Raw genomic sequence first — 21,289 nt, 5'->3', positions numbered from 1 at the left:
GTATTCATGGTTAAGGTGTAAAAAGGACAAAAATGATATATCTACTATGTAAATCAGTTTTGGAATTAGCTAATTATTTTGGCTGTCCAGTTCTTGCATTTATCCCACAATATATAAATTCAAAGCTTTCATTTAACATATTGTTAGTTTTCATAGAATTCCTGTTTATTTGTAATTTGTTATTTATAATTTTATTGAAAACAATAACCTGCTATGTAGTATACACTTGATATGAGGTCAGCATTATTTATTGAACAATAATTTCCCATAGACTGGTAAAAGCTCATGCAAGATAACAAGCCAATATAATAATAAATAAAAAAGGGATTTATTTAAATACTCTTCGAAAGATATCTCAGTAACCAAATGTCCAATCGAAATAAAATTTCAGGGCATTTTACAAGGATACTGTAGCTTTCATTTGGTGCTAAGAGAACCCAAACCGGTTGACAGACGGCTGAGATATTTATTATGATACACTTCTGGAGCTCGATTAGAATAGGTCGTATGTGGTTTTGTACACTTCTGGAGCTCGATTAGCATAGGTCGTATTATGCATTTTTTTCTTCGGCTGCGACCCGGAGCCAAAACTGGAACCGTTGATTGACGTTTGGGTTTGTTTTCGCCTCCTGGATTGCTTCGGCTACCTCTTCCAGCTTTTCCATGCTTTCCTTCCGTCGTTGTTCCCTCTCCAAAATTGCTTTAGTTCCGCTACTGATTGATTGTTTCGGTTCCTCCTCTAATACATCCGTGTACTGATCATTCCAAAACTTTGATAATATAGTTGTCCACTGCGTCCGACTCTTCCTCTTCTGCTATCACGTTGACTTCTCCAGACAAAACTGCAGCATAAGAGCGGGTTCCGGTTGCCGCATGTCGTTCACTTCCTTGCTTACTCCGAATCCGACGTTGAGGGCAGGAATCTTTTCGGTGCCCCACTGCATGGCTCAAGAAGCACGTGTCCTTCAACCCCTCATAGAAGATTCTACCCTTCCAGGTCTCGACGACAATTACTCACAATTGCGCAATTAATTACAAGCGGTAGTCGAAATACGCGTATCTGTCAAAGGATAAGAAAAATAGGGCGGAATTAAAAGGTACGAAACTGATCACACTCATTCGAAGAGGGTATTCTGCTTAGAGAGTTCGAAACGTCGGTACAAAGATCATTCCTTAAGAAATTTCCGATAGAACTTAGGAAGATATTTTAGAAATTAATCCGTGGAGGATTCCTGATGGAACCCCTATATTATCAATCAAACTTTTGGAAGTATCGTCAATGGGGCTCCTGGGCAGATTGCTATTGAATCTTCTGTAAGGATCCCACAAGAACTTGCCAATGGAACTCCTGGAAGAAATCCTGGAAGAACTCTAAATAGAACTTCTGGAGGAATTTTCAACTGAGCTTTTGGAAGAATTGTCAATGGTACTCCTGTAGCATGTTTAAGCAACTCCTGGAAACTTCTGGCTGAATGTCAGATGGAACTTGTAGAGCCATGCCCGGTAGAACTCCTGGAAGAATGGCTAATTAAATTCTTGGAGGAATTACTGATGGCACTACTGGAGGAGTTTCAGAAGTAAGTCCTGAAGGAATTCGCGAAAATCAAGGATGACGCCGCTTCACGGAACAACCGTTACACTCGCAGATGGGAATCTTGCAGAAGTGAAAGCCAAGGAAAGTGGGCGACTGATTTGCGAAGTCAAGGATAGGATGCCGAAGAAAATAAACCTGTCGAAAGTTCTGCTGGTTCCAAAGTTGGAAACGAACCTGGATTCTGTTAGCAAGCTGACCGAGAAAGGAGATGAAGTCGTATTTGTCAAAAACAACCGTAAAATTTCACACAACGTGATGCCTGCAGCTACAGTCGTGAAGTCTGAAGGATTGTACTACGACAAGCTGATCAAACCCGAAACCGCAGCAGCAGAGCAGTACACACCAACGAATGTTTGCATGACTGGCACAGGAAATTGGGACAACGAGATCCAAACGCTATTCGTTAAATGGTCAACAGTAAGCTCGCCACAGGAATACAAATTGAAGATTGTCCGGTAGAGGAAATGTGCGAGTGCTGTCTAGAAGGAAAAAATGGCTCGTTTCCCCTTTCCCAAGGAGGCTACAAGATCATTTCCAAGCATTCTGGAGTTGGTTCACACGGATATGTGTGGTCCGATGAAGACACCAACAGCCATGATAGACGACAGATCAAGATTCACGGTGGCGTATTTTTTGCAACGGAAGTCACAAGTAGTTGAGAAAATAATGCAGTACGCACACTAAGATCAGCTCGGTATTTTTCCCATCTTTTTACTGAGTTCTCAACAGCAGATTTAACTCGGTACGCTCGGTTGTTTCTTTTGCGGATATTCTGTAAATGAGTTACCGAGCCCAGCTAATAAACTGTCAAAAGTTACTGACGCACAGTAAATATCGTTACTGATGAACGGTAAATATGATTACCGAGTGTACCGAGATAAATCTGCTGTTGAAAACTCAGTAAAAAGATGAAAAAAATACTGAACTCAGTGAAAAAATTACTGAGCTGGAACATCTGAATCTTAGTGTGCGTCAGGATGGTAGAAACGCGTTTTGGAAAAAAGCCTTCAATCATACGATCGGACCAGTGCGGTGAATACAAGTCCACCCGAATAAAAAATACAGTAGAAAAACCGAACGTTGTATTGTAACAGTACTATTTAAAACCATATGTTTACAATAGACACCACTGTAAAAATAAAAATACAAAAACAATAAAATGTAATGTAGAACCCAATACAGTAAATTGCAAATAAGATTTTTACAATATACTATACGGGTGGTTAAGTATCGTAACAATATAAAAAAATATTTTTCTCCATATATTTTTTTTTGCAAAACCATACATTATATTGTAAATGAATTGTTATAAATACTGATACGTGGGTTTTAATAAACCGTACATTGTATGGTACACATATGGTTTCAAACAATAAAATGTACCGTAAATATATTGTTTTTAATTGTAGTTTCACTACTGGTTATACATTTAATTAAATGGTTTTGGAATGGTTCTCTTTTGTTATGTTGTATTGGTTTACATTACATAAACCATATAATGTTATATTATCTTGTCATTTTCCTCCTGTTAATGGCATCTTAGGCTTACTAGCATTATGAGAATGCGCTTTGGGAATTCTCCAGAGCGTTTTGGATAACCCTTCATATTGGATCGCCCACGTCTAAGTCTGAGTCGAGGTCTGAGTAGTCTCTGATTGCATTAACAGTTGAAGCTTAGGCTCCCATGCCCCACCAGCCAGATAACTGGGTTTCGCAAACTAAGCATTATTTGTGGCAACACTTTGAGCGGCATGATGGAACTATGCCGAGCGCGCTAAGTATTATTAGACCACTAATGTAGTTGCATGAAGTGGGTGACGAGGTACATAAGTATCATTACAGCGTGCTTAACCGTTATTGCAATATTGAGGCTCCAGTTTGACTAAAGTTTGAAATACACGGGGAAATACATAACAACTCATGAGAAAACTGTCAAGTTCGATTCAAGTAGTTAGGTTAAAAAGCGAACCCACAGACGAACTTATATTAGAATTTCTTTCAGTATTCAGTCCAGTCCATATGTTAAAAATGGCTCTACGATAAAGTACGTCAATCGTATTCCTCTCATCGCACTCTACATACCTAGTCCACCATATCTTTTGGATCTGCAGTTCTTAAGAGATCTGGTTTACTACTTATTTAAACATTTTATTGACTTTAAATTAATGATGATGATTAACCTGGGCTTGTTAGGGGAATATCCGTAAGTAAAAAAAAATCGCGTTAAGTACTTTTCCTTTGATACTTATGGAATTCAAAGGAACAGTACTTAACGCGATTTTCTTTTTACTTTTAAATTGATGTTTCAACTTATTCACTTTTTACATCAAAAAAGTCACAAACATCAACAAAACAAAGCACGGAAAAAACCTAAAACTGAATAAATAATTAATAATGCACGGAAAAATAATGTTTCGGAAAAGTGAATGGTTCAAACGTAAGAAAAACAGTATAATATATTGTTACATAAAAATCGAATGTAAATGTATAGTGCGAAGCTTTTAGTGAACCATTTCATTACAATATACATTATTGTAGCTGGTACACTGTATGGTGCAGGAATGGTTTCCACCAAACACCCTATGGTTAGTTTTTATCCGGGCAAGGCACTCAGAAGATTTTATCGTGCAGAAGGGATTACTCTGCAATACACTGCTGCCTATTTCCCGCCGAAAGGAAAAACCGCAGTCTCGTGGAAATGACCAGATGTTTCCTAATTGATGCGAAGCTTGGATACCGATATTGGGCGGAAGCAGTTAACACAGCAGCTTGTTTGTAGAACGTTCTTCCATCATGGTCAGTTCAGAAAACGCCGCACAAACACTGGTATGAAACGGTTCCTGATTTGAAGGACTTACAGATATTTGGAAGTTCAGCATATGTTCACGTACCAGATCAAAAACGAACCAAGACGGAGCCGAAAGTTGTCAAGATGATTTTCATCGGATACTCGGAGGCGTACAAGTTTATTGATTCTGATACCGACAAAGTTGTGATCAGCAGAGATGCTCGTTGTCTCGAAGAAGATGACCGAACGAATGAGGCTACCAATCCTGAAGTTGTTGAGTTTGAATGCGATCCAGAAACAACGGATGAAACCCCAGATGAAATACCAACTCAAGTCGAATTTGAGGAAGATCTGTCGGAAGCGGAATCTACACTCATTCAGGAGGAGCAGCAGCCCGAGTCAGGCGATAGCAGTATCGAGTTTCTCAGCAGTAGCCAAGAAGTTCCTGATTCACCACTGCCACGTCGATCGGAAAGAGGTACCAAAGGTAAAACACCCGCACGATACGCTGAGTCACTGAACATCATTTACAAGCACCAATCCGCACCGCGAACATATGAAGAGGCTGTAGCTGATCCTGAGAGCGAGATGTGGATAGCTGCAATCGAAGACGAGCTCAAATATCTAAAGGAGAACCACATTTGGGATTTAGTGAAGTTTCCTGCCGAAAGAAAAGCAATACGATGTTGATACGATGCAAATGGGTATTTAAAAGGAAACTGGACGAACAAGTGCGGTATAAAGCAAGAATTATAGCTCAAGGATTCACACATAAATTTCGTGAGAGCCAAGTCGAATAGTTCATTTTATTAACGATCTACTTTATGAAATTCAAATAACTCAACGTACATATGTACAGATGGGTAAATTATTGGTTAAATTGGGAAAAAACCCACAGCTCAGGTGAGATTTGAACTCACGACCCTTATTCGCTAGACAAGTGCTTTACCAACTAAGCTACCGAGCCAATTAATGACCCGGCAACTTAGTTGTCATAAGGTTCAATTCTAATCTCATCGATCTATATCATCTTCTCCTAAACCGCAAATATAACCATCTCTGTTGTACATATGTACGAAGAGCGAAAGCGATTTGTTTATTGTTTGAAACTGTTTGCCTATCGTACAGGCAACGCTTCCTCAACCACTTGTAGAGGAAGAACAATGCTACCTGGAAGGCGATCAAACGCGTCGTTCGCATTCTATTTGATATGACGGGTAACTACGTAGAGGTAGATGCTCGAAAACGACTCACTTGAAGTGCAAATTTTCGGTAATACCAATCCGGGTCATTAATTGGCTCGGTAGCTTAGTTGGTAAAGCACTTGTCTAGCGAATAAGGGTCGTGAGTTAAAATCTCACCTGAGCTGTGGATTTTTTCCCAATTTAACCAATAATTTACCCATCTGTACATATGTACGTTGAGTTATTTGAATTTCATAATTTGACCACACGGATTGGTATTACCGAAAATTTGCACTTCAAGTGAGTCGTTTTCGAGCATCTACCTCTACGTAGTTACCCGTCGTATCAAATAGAATGCGAACGACGCGTTTGATCGCCTTCCAGGTAGCATTGTTCTTCCTCTACAAGTGGTTGAGGAAGCGTTGCCTGTACGATAGGCAAACAGTTTCAAACAATAAACAAATCGCTTTCGCTCTTCGTACATATGTACAACAGAGATGGTTATATTTGCGGTTTAGGGGAAGATGATATAGATCGATGAGATAAGAATTGAACCTTATGACAACTAAGTGATGGAAGCTAAGCGGCGACTCTGATGAACTCTAAGGCGAAGCTTCCCGTCGAGGTAAAGCACAGCAACGCGGCTACTACAACTCCATCTTAATGCCTAGCAGGCTATGATTATTGTTTGACATGTATATAAGTCAGTCCTCTAGAATAAATTGTTCATTCTGCTTTTGACCACTACTGAAGAAGGAAGTTTCATTACAACCTAAAGGTCTTATTCAACTCCCGAATTCCCATAGGTTATGGGCCAGCAATAGTATTCTAGAAGCGTTTTTTGAAGAATCAAGATTGAAATGGACGGTGGAAAGTTCAATATCGTGAAGCTCCGAAGCGGCGGATTTGAGACCTGGCGGTTCAAAGTCGAGATGCTGTTAGTCCGGGAGAACCTGTGGAAGTTTGTGTCAGAGGCCGCCCCCGAACCACTGACCGAAGCCTGGAAGGAAGGTGATGCCAAGGCCCGGGCTACGATCGCTCTTCTTGTGGACGACTGCCAACACCCCTTGATCCGTGACAGCAAGACGGCCAAAGCTACTTGGGATGCGATCAAGAACCACCACCAAAAGACGACGATGACGACGAAGGTGTCACTCCTGAAGAGACTCTGCAAGGCGGAGTACGACGAAAGCGGTGACATGGAGGCTCACTTGTTCCGGATGGAAGAACTCTTCTCAAGTCTGGCGAACGCGGGTCAGGAACTGGATGCGAACCTGAAAGTGGCCATGGTTCTGAAGAGCATGCCAGAGTCCTTCGATCACCTCACAACGGCGTTGGAGACCCGTGCGGACAACGACTTAACCATGGAATTGGTGAAAAGTAAGCTACTGGATGAAGCACAGAAGAGAACGGAGAAGTCTCATCAAAGCGAGTCCATCCTACGTGTCGGTCCCGAGAAGAAGATTATTTGCCATCGATGTCGGAACTTAGGCCACATGAAGCGTAACTGTCCGTTGGGAAAGAACGAAGAACGAACTGCATCCTACACGAAACGTGATTATCCGATGACGAAGAGCGAAGGTTCTGCTACATCCGGTGGAAGAGGAGCGTCACAGAAGCAAAAGCCCAAGGGGAAAGTAGCGAAGTCCTCGCCGTTTGCGTTTATGGTTTCCAAGAACCAGAAGCTATTGAAGACCTGGATAGTCGACTACGGTGCCATCTCGCATATGTGTTGCGACCGAACATTCTTCGATGAAATGAAGCAAACCATGGGCGTGACAATTACTCTGGCTGACGGCAACGAGACAGATGTCAAGGGTATCGGTTCCGGTCACTTGTTCTGTTACGATGAGAACGGAGATCAACAAGAGATCGTCCTCAGCGATGTCTACTACGTGCCGGATTTGGAATCCAATTTGATTTCCGTTGGGAGCCTCGTCAATAAGGGAGCCGAAGTTACGTTCGAGAAAACCCGAGGCTGCGTGATTCGATGCGGAGGCGTGATAGCAGCAGTTGCGAAGAAGAAAGGTGGACTGTATCAACTGGAGACTAGCGCCGAGCGAAGCATGAAGGCTGTGCACCACACGAAAGACTGCATCCATTCTTGGCATCGCAAGCTAGGACACCGTGATCCGGACGCTATTCTGCGGGTTGCTCGTGAAGGATTGGCAAAAAGCGTGGCTATCAAGAAATGTGACGTTTCCGGACCTGCGAATGTTGCGCTGAAGGGAAGATTGCACGGAAGCCTTTCCCGCGGAAAACGGAGCGACAGTCGATGAGGAACTTCCCGAATAAAACGATATTATACGACGGTGATTCAGGTTATCATTTTTCAATTATTCATGGTATCATAAACTGGATCATAAATCTACGATACAACGAATCGTTTTGGCGATAGCAGTTATCATTTTCGTAGTTACAACGATAGGGCGAATGGGTTGTTAAGTATCGTTACCATTCAAAAATGCCATTTTCCTCGAACAAAAATTTCAAGCAATGATTCAAGCTATCATTGCTTTATCATCTACTTGATCATACAGGGAATAATAAAAACAATACGGAAATATTTCACCAAATCTACTTTATCGTCTCGAAAAAAGTGTACACCCCTGCGGGCATTTCTCGCGTTCTGTCAACTCAGTGAATGATAATGTGAATCGTTGTTTATTTTTAATCGTTAGTTTAGTGAAAACGGGAATTGAACTGTCGGTGCCATGGTTCGCTGTTCTCCTCGAGATTCTCCTATCGCGCTTCGTTCGGGACCATATGGAACTAGTGCTCGCGGGACGTTCGATAACATAAAAGTTCCGAAGGTGGAAAAAAGTGGAAAATTGTTCAACGAGCCGCTGCCCAATTGAAGGGTCACAGTGGAAGCGCTGGAGCAAACGTTTCGAACATGTCGTGCTTTTTTTGTAATGTATGGAACTTCCAACACTTTCGTCTGGTTTAGCCATACAAGATAAATTGTGGAAGCTTCTAGGTAAGTTTGCAAGTGATATTTGGCTAATCCGACGACAACCAAAACCTGCCACTCCCAGGAGCTTTAAAGTGATGGCACGTCCAAACATCAAATACCAATAAATGTTTATGTGGCATAATGTACGGCGTCACACAGTGTCAAGTGCATTTCATCAGTTTGCGAATTCCTGCACCCAAAAAGTTATAAACTGCGGTGCTAAGTCCAGTTAGTACCGTCAAATGGGGTAACTTGCAACACTTTTCGACTTTGAAGCAATATCATTGAAAATCTAAACATTTGAAACATCTTGTGAAGCATCGTGCACGCTAATTACCCCGAGTAGAATACTATGCAGCACTTGGTTTACCAAAATACGTTGCCACCTAATCAGGAGGTGCGAAATACATGCTTGTTGCAAGTTTCCCCATCTGTGGGGTAACTTGCAACATAGGACATGAAGCCAAGTTAGCTATCATTAAACAGCACTAACATTATAGTATATAGTCGTATTGTAAATTTTTGATGTTATGCATGAAACATACCATGAAAAGATGTACACTAACCAATTGACATATAATTTTTCATGAAAGGATTGATAGTTATTGCAAGCGAGAGTATATCGTTTAGCAACAGGTCTCACGTCCCTCAAACACAAAATATATATGTGATTCTCGTGACTTAGCACTCATTACAAAATGTCAATAATGATTATTGTCATTTCTTGAAAAGGTAGAGTGAGTCAGCTTCAAGTAGTTTTCAGTTTGAAGTGGTGTTTGACAATTTCAGCTAAATTAACATGATTGAAACACACCTATTCTACTTTGTAAATGTCAAACTTGCTAATTTGGGTATTAAACTGAAATAATTTACTCCATCCATTCAGAATTGATGTTGGTGATTGCTTTACAGTGTTCATAAACAAAAATTGAACTTTTAACATGATGTTGAATGAAACTTCAAAATGTGGTATTTCCTAACAATGTTTAAAGGTCACGTGCAAAAAAAATGTAAAAAATGAATAATCATTTGAAAATAACCGCGTTACGTAATCAATAAATGATCCATTTCGGTTATTTCTGTCAAATATATCGTGAAATGAAGATAAATAATAGAAGGTTTCGTCGAATTCAACTGTTGCAAGTTACCCCACAGTGGTTGTCGAATATAATAATGATTTTTTGCATTACTTAGTCGATAAGTTTATCAAACTTTTATCGTTAAGCTAAGCTTACTATTAGGTACCCTAACTGCAAGCAAGGTCATCAGACTTATCGCACTTACCATAGGAGAGAGGTAAAGCACGATTTTCATACTTGTTTTTATGGCATAAAATGAGCAATCCGTTTTAACAGTGTTGCTAAACCATAAACAAAGAAACAAAGCTAATTTTTATACTAAATCGATCTTTGGATACACATAATCTCTATAACCGAAATAATAGGGCATACTAGTTTTCATTATTATTAGAAAATGCTTCACATTTAGTGTATGTCATCGTGTTGCAAGTTGCACCGCTGTTGCAAGTAACCCCGTTTGACGGTACTACAGACTAACTTTATGACGTCCATAATTTACCATTAAATCCTTAATATAGTGACAAAATTGAAAACAGAAAACAGAACTGAAAACTAATGGGGAATTACATTATTAAAAATTATTCATAAATTATTGGATGTATCACTTGTGTGATACTTCAAAAGTTGTGAATGATAGAATTTTTTCAAACATTACCATTTTATCGTAAAATGATCATCACTTGTATAATTATCATTCCACCAATAAACATCGTATAATATCAACGATACCGTGCATCGTATTTTTCTATGCGGGTTGGACCTGATACACACGGACATCTGTGGTCCCATGAATACCGTGACGCCGGGCGGATCAAGATATTTTTTGACCATGATCGACGACTTCAGCCGCTACACGACGGTGTATTTCTTGAAGCGTAAATCGGAAGCAGCGGACGTGATCGAGGAGTACGTTGCCATGGTCCGCAACCGTTTTGGACGGAATCCTGTTGTCATCCGCTCAGATCAGGGCGGTGAGTACAAGGCCAAACGTTTGGGTACATTTTATCGGGCCAATGGAATCGTTCCGCAGTATACAGCTGGATACTCCCCGCAACAAAACGGAGTTGCGGAACGTAAAAATCGGTCGCTGGTGGAAATGGCCCGCTGCATGTTGATCGATTCGAAGCTTGGATACCGATATTGGGCCGAGGCCATCAATGCTGCCGTATACCTCCAAAACATCCTGCCATCAAGGTCCATCGAGAAGACTCCATTTGAACTTTGGTACGGGAAGCAACCGGACTACAGCAATCTTCACATTTTTGGATGCTCAGCTATCGTTCATGTGCCAGCTGAGAAACGCAAGAAGCTCGATCCTAAGGGTAAGAAGCTCACGTTCGTGGGGTATGCTGATAACCATAAAGCGTTCCGGTTCATAGATCCTACCACCGACAAAATAACCATCAGCCGAGATGCGAAGTTTATCGAGATGGAGGAACAGGAGGAAATCAAGTATTCTGAAGACCCGGATCCTCAAATCGTAGAGTACCAGTCTGAAATCGTCCCGCAGTTCGATGTCGATTCCATGGGAGAAGACAACACCGATGAAACTCTGGTTGAGGAGGAGCAAACGGACGTTGATGCAAGCATGTACGATACACCAAACGAAGATGAGGATGACGATAGTGCAGCAGCCGATGCAACGTTCGACGAGAGAACTGATCCAACAATCACGCCGGTTAGACGATCATCGCGTAGCACAAAGGGTGTGCCACCTCAACGGTTTCGAGAAACAACTGGAATGGTGAAAAAGTTAACTGATGAACCGAAAACGTACGACGAAGCAATGAACAGCCCTGAAGCTGAACTATGGAAAGCAGCTATGGACGATGAGATGAAGTCATTGCGCGAGAATGGTACGTGGAATTTGGCGGATCTACCACCGGATCGGAAAGCGATTGGCTGCAAGTGGATTTTTGTACGAAAATTAGACGAAGACGGCAACGTAGCAAGATACAAAGCCCGTCTTGTTGCAAAAGGATTTAATCAGAAATTCGGAACAGACTACGAAGAAGTTTTTGCGCCAGTGGTCCGCCAAGTGACGTTTCGAGTGCTGCTAACGGTTGCCAGTCAACGAGGAATGTTGGTCAAACACGCGGATGTGAAAACCGCTTACCTCAACGGGGACCTGAAGGAATCGATTTTCATGCGCCAACCCCCTGGATATGAAGATGGTGACCGGAACGCCGTATGCTCTTTACGCAAATCATTGTACGGACTGAAACAAGCTGGACATGTCTGGAACAAGAAGTTTGATGAAGTTTTGAAGAAGATGAAATTCCAACAATCGAAGAATGACCCGTGCTTGTACGTGAGGCGAAATGGAAGGAAGTACACCTACCTGATAGTTTACGTTGACGACATGGTGATTGCCTGCCACGAAGAAGGAGAATACGAAGAAATCATTCGAAATCTTAACAAGCACTTCCAAGTGATATCACTAGGTGACATCAGCCATTTCCTTGGCATCAAGGTGAGACGTACGGAAGAAGGATACTCCTTGAACCAACAGACGTACATTCAGAAGGTTTTGACACGTTTTGGCATGGATCAAGCAAAACCGTCCAAATACCCCATGGATCCTGGACACATTCAGCAAAAGGAGGAGGCAGATAAGCTGGCTGACAATCATCAATATGCCAGTCTCATCGGATCTTTGCTGTACGTGGCTGTAAATACTCGTCCGGATATTGCAGTAAGTGTTTCCATTCTGGGCAGATCAATGAGTGCACCGACACAGGCAGATTGGACCGAAGCAAAAAGAATACTCCGCTACCTCAAGCAAACCATGGACCACGAACTCGTTTTGGGGAAACCCGATTCCAACCTGGTGATGTACGTGGATGCAGATTGGGCAAGTGATGCGAAGACTCGTAAGTCCAACTCCGGATACTTGTTCCTGTTAGGCGGTGGACCAATATGCTGGGGATCCCGAAAGCAGACGTGTATTGCTCTAAGCAGTACGGAGGCGGAGTTCGTGGCGGTCGCCGAAAGTTGTCAAGTACTGCTATGGATCGACCGGTTACTAGCGGACTTCTCAGTGAATACAGCCAAGCCGATCATCATCCATGAAGACAACCAATCTTGTATTAAACAATTGGAGTCTGGACGTTCAACAAATCGTTCGAAACATGTGGACACCAAGTACCATTTCGTATACCAGCTCAAAGAAGATGGGATCATCCGAATGCAGTACTGTTCCACTGAGGAGATGGTGGCCGACATGCTGACGAAACCCCTGACCAATGTGAAACTATCAAGATTCAGGGAAGCAGCAGGAGTACACCCGTCGAGGAGGAGTGATGGAAGCTAAGCGGCGACTCTGATGAACTCTAAGGCGAAGCTTCCCGTCGAGGTAAAGCACAGCAACGCGGCTACTACAACTCCATCTTAATGCCTAGCAGGCTATGATTATTGTTTGACATGTATATAAGTCAGTCCTCTAGAATAAATTGTTCATTCTGCTTTTGACCACTACTGAAGAAGGAAGTTTCATTACAACCTAAAGGTCTTATTCAACTCCCGAATTCCCATACTAAGTTGCCGGGTCATTAATTGGCTCGGTAGCTTAGTTGGTAAAGCACTTGTCTAGCGAATAAGGGTCGTGAGTTCAAATCTCACCTGAGCTGTGGATTTTTTCCCAATTTAACCAATAATTTACCCATCTGTACATATGTACGTTGAGTTATTTGAATTTCATAATTTGACCACACGGATTGGTATTACCGAAAATTTGCACTTCAAGTGAAACGATCTACTGCCAATCTGCCAACAAAATTATCAGGGAAACTTCTTAAAAAAAACCGAAAGCACATCTGAAGGGATTTCTGAAAGGACTCATAAAAAACGAAAGAACTCGTGAAGAAATTCCCGAAGAAACTTCTGGAGGAATAACAAAAACGATGAAGGAAGCTCCAATTGAAACTCTGGATGCATTTTAAATGGAACTACTGAAAAGATTCCCAAAGGAACTCCTGGAGGAATTTCCGAAGCACTCCTTGAGGGATTCCCAAAATAACTGATAAAACTCCTGGAGGAATTTTTAATAAAAATCTAGGAGGAATTTCTGGAGCGACTGTAAAAAAAATGCTTAAGAAACACTTGAAAATACTTAAGGAAACGCATTTATAATTTCTGAAAGAATTGTAGGAGAAATTCTCAAAAGAACTCGTGCAATAATTCTCATAAAAGTTTTGCAAATGGCTCTAGAAGATCCATAATTTCCAGATAAATTCACAATGAAATTTCCGAATGAGCTGCCAACGGAACACATGGAGGGATTAAGTAAGAGTTTTTACGGACTGAAAAAGGTGGTTTAATCGTGGAATCACAAGCTACACCAAGAACTCATCGATCAGGAAGATTACAAGCGGTAGTCGGTACGCGTTTATGTCAAGAGATAAGCAAAATAGGGCGGAATTAAAAGGTTCGAAACTTCTTAAGAAAGTTTCATAAAGTATTTATTCAGATGCTCCTTCAGGATTTTTTGTTTCTTCGTTTAGACTTTCCTTTTTGAACTCTCCAGGAGTTTCATTGAGATTTTTTTCTGGAGTTCCATCGGGAATATCCCCATCAGTAGGTCGGCTCCAGAGGCACGTTCTCCTCTATTTGGGAAAGTTGTGCCATCGGGAATATCCCCATAGAATTGTTTTGGCATTTCTCCAGGAGTTGCATGTGATCCTCCTAGAGGAAGTAACAGTTTCCTTAGAAACCTCATAAAAAAATTTTTGGAACCGACTGAGAATCGAACCCGTTACTCTCAGTATGCATGGTCTTGCTGAATACCTGCGCGTTTGCCGCTTCGGAAATAACACCGTTGGAAATTTACCGTTCCTTTCTTTTCTTTTAGTTGTGCACATTGTATTTGTGGCTTTCGATTGAATGTTATTTATTTATTATTATGTGATATCTTTTGACATTATTTTTAATCTTCATTTTTTTTTTCTCTCGGTGTTTACAGATTCCCATCCGCATTCTCGACGGCATTTGCTGCGCCGCAGAACGTCTCTATAGCAACAACCACACTCAAAATAACGGTCACTCACCGGCCGCGGCAACCTTGCAGACCCGAGTGAGCAGCCATCAGAGCCCATTCAAAGTGTAAATAAAAATAAAAATAATCGGTACCGTCGCGTCGCGGTTCGTCAGCCGTCCGTCATCCAGTCAGTGTCGGTGCGGTGTGTGTAGACTTCCCACATCATTCATATCCAATTCGTTGCGAGATCGCTGCGTTTCGTATTGCTATCCAAACCAACGGGACACTCGCGAGTGGTGTGTAGGTAGTTGCGCGTACTGCCCGATGCCGATGTGTGCGTGCCGATACGGTCAACCATCTTTGATTCGCTCGGCTGCTGGCTGACTGCATTCGTCGTCGTCGTCGTCGCCACGGCCAGGCAAGGCCCAAAGCCAAGTGAGCTCAGCTCAGCGCAGCCAGCCAGTCAGTCAGTAGTGACAACTGCGAAGCAGAAGCAGAGAGTTGTGTTTGTTTGGGCGGTGAGCGTAAAGTGATCGCGGGGTTCAATCTGAAAGTGGTTCAAGAATAGTGTGTGCGATTAGAAGTGAGTCCTAGGTGTGTAGAAGCAGCAGCTTCGTCGTCGTCGTCGTACGCAAGCGGGCGAAAGAGCAGTGACGAGCGAGTGAGAGAGAAGTGTTAGCTTGAATATGGCTGTGTTTTTGATTAACATATGCAAGTTCAATGGTTGTGGCATTACGTTTCCGAGTTTGGGCGACCTGATACAGCACATCGAGGATACCCACATAGGTAGGTACCGGCCGGGATCGAGGGATGAGTAATTTACACGCGTACCGTGCTGCCCCCGGGGGCAGATAATTTTTGGGGCCTTTTAGGGGTGCCCCCAGGTCCAATTAGTTGGCCATTTATTAACAAATATAGCCACAACTCTTGAATGGGTTTGTGTGTTTGGGCAAGAATGACGAACCACAGCGCGAGAATAGGCGCGCACCTCACAGAGAGAGCAAGCGAGCCATCATCGCTGTGTGCAGCAAGCAGTCAGTGTTTGAGTCACTCAAAAGGGGCGGGGTGGGCTGCGTCGTCTAGGGGGTGGTGACACTCACGCTCTTTGGGGCGAATTCTAGCGATGCCCCAAACCGGCGATCGCGCGCTGGCTGTCCACGGAGTCATGTCATCTGATGCAGCCGCGGATATCCGTGGGTTGTGCGCCAGAGGGAGACAACACTAGAATGTTTTGGTTGCGCGAAGTGAAAGTCTCTCTTTCGCACCCACTAAGTTACGCCGTCGTCGGTCGGATAACATAAACACAGCGACAAGTGCCACACGGGAATGTAAATAGTGCGAGAGAAATGTGAGAGAGTGTGGGTGGGAGTGAGCACGGAATGTATGACTAATAATCATTGAATGGCTATTAATGAGGCAGAGATGCCAGCGTGTTCGGTTTGGGCAATATTTGTTGACGTCAGGCACGTGATATTGGAGATAAGCATTGTCGCTGGAAGGTGGCAGCAGCTCGTCCTCTCTGGAGCCACCATATGTTGACGACGGGGCACTTACACTCCGTGTGGTGTTTCTGTCAGCTGCCGCGACGATCACTTGGCGATGACGACGACGACGATGATGGTAATCACACCACATCAGATGCACGGTACCGTTGCGAAGGGAGACGGTATTCGATTCCGCGTGTGCCGATCAACAGGCAAGAGAAACGCACTGAATAAACTGTCGACGACCGAAACTACTTACTGATACTCGGAGGATTGAGTGGTAGATAATTAAAATCGATTGGTCCAAATCGAATGTGGGAGCAATCAACTGGCCTTCCTAGATCCGGTCAAATTCTTTCGCATTCGAAGACATGACTTAGTCGGATGAGGAAAAGTTGATCGCAATGCATTTATATTTTTTCTAGACTCATGCCAAAGTTACTCGCATTCGGAACCGTGGCGTACCAGAGTGAGAAAATAAATGCTTGCCCACACTTGAATCGGTGTCAAACTGGCCTTTTCAGACTCTTGCCAAAGTTACTCGCATTCGGAACCGTAGCGTGCCAGAGTGGAAAAAGTTTGATCGATTCAGTATGATTTAGGACTTCCTCGATTCTAAGTACCAAGTAACTCTTTTCAAAGACTTAAGTTTTCCAATCAAGCTCCAGCCAACTCCTTTCGCATTCGAAGGCTTGGGTAATAGGAGGGATTAGAAAAGATTAAGCTTCTCAAAGTGCTTGGTAAGAAGGATTTCGAGTAGCAAGTAAATGAGCGTTCTGTATCTTGTGACGTACAAGGCAAAACTGCTACTGTCTTTATTGTTCGATCGCCTTTTATACTCTCGTCCAGACATTATTCGCACCCTCTTTTATCATGTTTCTTCCTGATTCCTACGTAAAGCATATTAATTATATGTGTATCGTCCAGAAACTATGCTCACCCTCTTTACATCATTAATTAACTCATGATTCATCAAAATTCTAACTTGTATACATATAATCCTGCAATGAATCTTTCTAACAAGTTTTGCTAACAAATAATTAATCCCTGATCAAAACCTTTTCTGGTACTCGACCATTACAATACATTGGGGTTGTGTTCTTGACTTTACGTTAGTTGTGAGCATTGATAATTGATTACAATTTTATATCCTTTCGGCGCATGTCTGGAACTAACAATTACAAATGGCGTAGCTTGTATTCTAGTTCCATGAATTTCACAATGTTGCGTAATTATATATAATGCTTATGTGTAAGTGGTTAGTTCTATCCGATTGCGCAACATGAAATCCGATGGTGAAATTCCATACCGCGCTTGCGCATTTACGCTGTGAAACCGTTAACATACTTGAATATGATATCGTTTCTAATATGAATTAGAATGATTCATCCCCATGTATGCTATGAGTATGCGTTCCGGGCTAATCGATTACTACGCACGCGCGGTTTGTTCCGTTCTTGATCAACCATCCCCGATGCTGCGCTATCGTAGCATATCGTAGACAACATTGTGTGAAAGGTGGCTCGTTTCCAATGCAAACTGATTGATTTTGCATATTGCAATTTACACTGGTTTTCATGAATATGTGACCAACACGATTCACAAAACGTTACCTTTACAATTATTATACAAGCTCTTGTGTTAAATTATTACAAGCGATTTGCTTAATGCTAGATGTAGGAAATGATTGGAATTAGTGTGCTCTAGTTGTTAGAAATTAATGTACTTCACGCGTCGCGTTCGTAACATTCCAGCCCTCGTAAATCTACTGAGGAGATTTACTAATTACTTGTAGATAAGCGACGTGGTTTTCCAAACATTTCCTTTACAACTGTTGATTATATTGTTAATTTTACTCATTAGTATTACAACATGATTCTTCATAACTGTTGTTATTTTTCTGATAATTGTTATATTGGATACACATTAGCTCTACATGATTCATTTTGATTGGTAATTTGGAGTTCTTCGACTACTTCCATATCTTAAGTTCTGTTATATTCATCTTTTAGATTTCTTGGTTCTTTCATGATTTTCTTGTGAGATAGAAAATTAGTGAGTGAAAATTCTTCCATGAATCAACGTAGCAATTAAGGGTTTGGTAAACAAGTTACAAGGTATACATTTGACTTCGGTGGAATGATATTTTCGTTGATGACGATTAAATCAAGTTAATAACATGTTCTGGGATTCTCACTCATTTATTCTGCTAGTAAAAGCTTTTTAGTGTATCCTTTTTCCAAGAAATCTTCTCATTTACCCTATCTTTAATTCTGGGCTTTTCTTCAATGACCTTTCTAATGATTTCAATCTGTTAAGGGCGTTATTGTAACTAGGAGGAAAACTTGATTTATCAACTTTCCACAAGAGACCATGTTCGTAACGTCGATCTTTATGATTAAAGGTTTGATTAAGAATTTGCTATGCCCATTCATCATCTTTTGATTTAGGAAGGTCCTTAACAATTTTTACTCCAAAATTTTCTGCCGAACAAAAATCTTCTAACATCTTGGAGAGATTTCCTGATTTCTTTTCTTCTATTACTGATAATGAAAAATAATCATCTATCTTACAAATCTTACCAAAATTCAGCCAGCCGAGTTTAGCTCTTACCGCAATAGGTGAGTTCTCATCAGCATGTCTTCTGTCCGTTGTAATCAGGAGATGAAGATGCTCCAGCCCGACCATTATAGTTGGTTTTGCATCATGGTCCATCGATGTCCAAGTCTGCCAATATACTCGAAACGTCCTTTGATGTGCTTGTTCTTCTGTAATTGCTTTGGAAGTTGTAAGTCCGGAATGGTTCCAACACCTTTCATGACGTACTGCTTGCATTTTCCTAGTGTTTGAATATTTACTCGTTTGCTTGGAGTTTCCTTTGATAAATTCTGCGTCCAAGTGAGGCATAATGAATCAGATCCTCCATCAAGCCCCAACTGATTTGCGATGGCTTCGTCGATTAAGCTGCGCTTATCATCAAATTGGCAACGCATTTCGCTGCAGATCCGCTCAATGCATGTTCCAATCGGTTTAAATTTTCCAAATTTGTGAATGCTCCTTCTGCTGTAGTATCATCATAGATACTTTTAAATTTTGGCCAATCACGTGGCGCTCCATTGAAGTCTGGAAGCTGAATTAGCCCTTGTCTTTTAAGATATGGTGTTGCATCATTATTTCTTATTAACGCATTACTGATCGATTGATTTATTTGCTCAGACAGGCTGTTTTTTTGTAACTTATCCAGCAAGTCATTGCGTTCCATTTCCAATTGTGTGCATTTTATGCATAAAAATTGTTCTTCTTTAGTCGGTTTATGATCAAGCTCGGCGCAAGTTAAGTGAAACCAACGGTCACACTCATCGCAAAATACCATATCGCTCACTGTATCATCCTCATTACAAAATCGGCAATGGCCGTTCTTGTTCAATACGAACCTTATAGACATGTTTGCTGATTACCAGGTTTGCTTAGGAATTTCCTTGAGTTCACTTAAGTCCCGTTGCATAAAAATCATCGTCCAAGACTGTCTGCCCAGTGTTATTATCTCGTACTTCCAAAACTTTGTGAAATTCAGTTCACTTTCACTAATTCTTCACGATTGTTCTGTTCAATGATGCCTTCCCTGGAGGGAGCTAGTCACTATGGCACGACTAGACCAACGGGTGATTTTCTGTTCACACGTATTCTTCACAATATCGTTGAGCTCAATGTTGATTATAATTCTTTGATGTAATCGATATTGTTCACTTCAATGTTGCCTTCCTTAAGGGAGCTAGCCACTATGGCACGACTAGACCAAGTTGTAAATGTCAGTTCACTTAAATTCTTCTTGATATCGTTGAGTTCAATGTTGCCTTCCCTGGAGGGGGCTAGTCACTATGGCACGACTAGACCAAATTGTGGTATCAATTCACTTAAATTCTTCACGATATCGTTGAGCTCATTGTTGCCTTCCCTATGGGAGCTAGTCACTATGGCACGACTAGACCAAGTTGTGTTTGCTATCGGCTCGAATTGTAACCGTTTCACTTGTGACTCTGCACAACTCTTAGACTACACTCCTGGCGGCAGTAAACCACGCTACAATTCGAAAGATACCACTTCATTCGTTAATGTCACTTGACTTCAAAGTTAAGATGCCGATCGCCTGGTAGGCTTCAGTTTGTAACCGTATTTATTGTGTCTTAGCACAACACTCAGACTGCACTCCTGGCGGCAGTAAACCACGTTACAAGGTCGCAAAACACACACTTTGATTATATTTCTTCGATGCAATCGATTTGTTCACTGCCGTACTTGTCACTTTGCAGAATTACGGCAGTTTGGTTCAATATTGCCTTCCATAAGGGAGCTAGTCACTATGGCACGACTAGACCAATTTGACCTGTTCAGGTCAGTCACATAAAAAACAATCGTGATTTAGTTTTCTTCTTTGTTTTGGGCTGCTGGGTATTCGTCTTCTTAATCACTTGGTTATCGTGGATTGACTTCTTCTTGTTTCGTTATGAATATCAGTTCAGAGTTTCGATCCGATAGAATTGTAACCTATAATTCGTGACTATGCATAACACTCCACGTTAAAACTTGAAAAACACTATTCTTGATTGTTCTTGATTATTCGTGAATCAGTCAGTTCACAATTCGGATCCTAAACGTCACTGTTTGTTGACATTGATTTCTTCTCACTTTGTAACCAGTTCATTCACGTTTGTTCACGACAAGTCTTCCACAATTTTGGTACTATTTTTCAGCAAACATAATCCATAAGTTATTTTTTCTTCGTTCGTGGTTACTAGCACTCACTGTTCCAATTTTCACTGATCTACCACTGCTCAATTTGTCCGAAAACATTGTGATCCGGTATCGCCTTACCATTTTTCAGCGCGCTCCTGGAGTTCGATTTTCCTCTGCTTTGACAGACCGCCAAATGTTGGCAGTAGCATTTCCTCTCTGGAAGATGGTAGTAGCTCCTCCTCTCTGGAGCCACCATATGTTGACGTCAGGCACGTGATATTGGAGATAAGCATTGTCGCTGGAAGGTGGCAGCAGCTCGTCCTCTCTGGAGCCACCATATGTTGACGACGGGGCACTTACACTCCGTGTGGTGTTTCTGTCAGCTGCCGCGACGATCACTTGGCGATGACGACGACGACGATGATGGTAATCACACCACATCAGATGCACGGTACCGTTGCGAAGGGAGACGGTATTCGATTCCGCGTGTGCCGA

At 41.9% G+C, this 21,289-nt stretch overlaps 2 protein-coding genes and 1 non-coding gene across 4 annotated transcripts in view; all 3 read left to right on the top strand.

Annotated features, from left to right (window-relative positions):
• Positions 1 to 4,526: 4,526 nt before the first annotated feature.
• LOC134288149 (uncharacterized) lies at positions 4,527 to 5,072 on the top strand. Its single transcript, XM_062851965.1, has one exon. It carries the CDS (start codon positions 4,527 to 4,529, stop codon positions 5,070 to 5,072), a length of 546 nt encoding a protein of 181 aa, XP_062707949.1.
• An 8,086-nt stretch (positions 5,073 to 13,158) lies between these two features.
• Trnaa-agc (transfer RNA alanine (anticodon AGC)) lies at positions 13,159 to 13,230 on the top strand. Its single transcript has one exon. It is a non-coding gene; the product is annotated as a tRNA-Ala (tRNA).
• Positions 13,231 to 15,117: 1,887 nt separating this feature from the next.
• The window catches only part of LOC109417230 (uncharacterized protein DDB_G0271670), a 69,227-nt gene continuing 63,055 nt past the window's right edge, over positions 15,118 to 21,289 (top strand). For both annotated transcript variants that reach the window (XM_029854632.2, XM_029854631.2), the window contains exon 1: positions 15,118 to 15,362. In XM_029854632.2, coding sequence (XP_029710492.1) covers positions 15,263 to 15,362 — 100 coding nt within the window. In that variant the 5' untranslated portion in view covers positions 15,118 to 15,262. The remainder of the gene's footprint in view (positions 15,363 to 21,289) is intronic.

Source organism: Aedes albopictus, chromosome 1 (assembly GCF_035046485.1).
Source record: "Aedes albopictus strain Foshan chromosome 1, AalbF5, whole genome shotgun sequence".
NCBI lineage: Eukaryota > Metazoa > Arthropoda > Insecta > Diptera > Culicidae > Aedes > Aedes albopictus.
Note: the sequence above shows the minus strand (reverse complement) of the source record. Positions and strands in the feature narration are given on the sequence as shown.